The sequence below is a fragment of the Electrophorus electricus genome, chromosome 16 (genome assembly GCF_041902795.1).
Source record: "Electrophorus electricus isolate QZ-2024a chromosome 16, ASM4190279v1, whole genome shotgun sequence".
Classification (NCBI taxonomy): domain Eukaryota; kingdom Metazoa; phylum Chordata; class Actinopteri; order Gymnotiformes; family Gymnotidae; genus Electrophorus; species Electrophorus electricus.
This window is the reverse complement of record NC_137512.1, coordinates 13,785,627-13,787,500: the sequence shown is the minus strand read 5'-3', so window position 1 is coordinate 13,787,500 and position 1,874 is coordinate 13,785,627. Positions and strand designations below refer to the sequence as shown.

The 1,874-nt window shown below is 40.6% G+C and overlaps 1 protein-coding gene across 1 annotated transcript in view; it reads right to left on the bottom strand.

Moving 5' to 3' along the window:
* Positions 1-459, bottom strand: part of LOC113574162 (POU domain, class 3, transcription factor 4) — a 2,448-nt gene extending 1,989 nt beyond the window's left edge. Inside the window, exon 1 of the mRNA XM_027004876.3 lies at positions 1-459. This exon is cut by the window's left edge and continues 1,989 nt beyond it. Within this exon, the coding sequence (XP_026860677.1) occupies positions 1-410 (410 nt within the window). The 5' untranslated portion in view covers positions 411-459.
* Between the last annotated feature and the right edge of the window lie 1,415 nt (positions 460-1,874).

Genomic DNA, 1,874 nt, shown 5'->3' with positions numbered 1-1,874 from the left:
GTCTGTGAGTAGATATTGATGGGTTGTCCTCCGTTGTTTATAGATGAGTTATGAGACACAGGCGTCCCCCATGCACCTGGATGATTTGTATGGGGCGAGTGGTGAGCGACATGGGGGGATCGGTGATGAATGATCGCCCCGAGTTGAAGGTCTTCCCGTCCCGGTTTCACGTCCTGCTGCTCCAGGGGACTATTCGCCAGCGACGCTGTCCAAGGGCTTCCCTCAGATAAGCTGGTCACCCACTGGTGCCCGACTGGGTGTCCATTGCTCTGGACTCCCTGTAGGTATTCACTTTGGAGGAGTTTCTGGTGATTCCTAAAAGGACTCCCTTGTTGCATGACCGACGCGTCTGCATGAACCATGGAGTTGGAGCTGATAATGCTGTAGGGATTCGAGGCAGCTGTGGCCATGCTTACTGTAGATCCCCTACTAGTTATAATGTGGCAAAGGGAACAGCTTCAGCCTTTGACATCTACCAGACTCTGGAGCCAAATTAGCAGCCTGGTAATGACAGGCAGTCTCAGTAGCCAATCACATAGAAGCTCGTACACGTTGGTACTATGTCACAGCCAATCCTAAAGCAGGAGGCTGCAACGCTGATGCTTAAATTGGATACCCCAAAATTTCCAGAGTTAAAGCGACACAAAACAGGAAGTGAATCTATACATTGGCCGTTTGCCATGAAGAGAAATTGTCTACTTTGTAGATCATATTTATTAACTACTCTCTTAAGCATTGTTATTAAGTTTTTTCCCCATTCACACTCTCATATCAACACGGCAAATTTGTCTTCATTTGTCTGCTTAGTCAAGTTAATGATTCATATGAGAAATAAATTGTAATCTTTAGTAATAACACATGGTGTGTTGTGAATTCGGCTCTTCAGAAGAAAAATCGCAGTGCAGTATTTGTTCCATCAGCTTTAGTCGCTTAACTAAATTACACTTGCTGTTCGGGCAAAATGAACAACTTCCCTGTCAAACAGCAGTCAAATTAATAATGTTGGCTAAATCTGAGGACAAAATACTTCATCATCGAATATTACAAGTTTATAAACAGCTTCACACTTTAAAGATAATTTGTACTAGATACTTTTTTGTTTATTTTATTTAACATGTGAAATATTACTTTGGATTCAGATGCTTTTACAACCGCCGGTAATGTGCACTGTTTTAAAACATACCAAGTACACAAAAAGAATCTTTGTGGCTCTTGTCAACACTGAGCAATCTTGCACGTAGGTCTTTAAGAATCTCGACAGGTCTTCACCGAGTTGAAAAAATACGTATCTGCATATTTCAGAGGTTACCTAGCTGCGTAATTATATTTGCCATTAGAAGACTGCATCAGAGTCCCCTTATTGGTTTGAAATTCCATTAAATATATTGCAAGAGCTCCCAGGTTAAGCTTGATTTAAATTTGCATACATTTTCATACATTTAGCAGAAATAAAAGAAGGCTACCAGCCACCAGAAAGTCATTAAAGACTGCAGTTTCTCTAAGGAGAGTGATCACGAGGAAATTGTGAGGAAGCTCAGCCACGAACAGGTGAGCTATCTATGATCTTACAAAAAGATAGTGTAGATTTTCGGTTACATCGATATGTCATAAGGCGGGAATGGGAGGAGAACTTAGCGACACTTGAATTTCATTTCATTGGCTATGTTATAAGCTGTTTTCGTCCAGGGAAACCCGCGAGCCTACATTACGTTACATTTTCGGTTACCAGGAATAAAAGTGGTGGCAACCACTCTTATTTTTACAAGAAATTACTTTGTAGACCTTAAGGAAATGACCGTTTTATATATCCTTGGAAATTTCATTGTAATGTTTTTATGTAATGTTTTTATCACAGCACTTTAAAATATATTGCT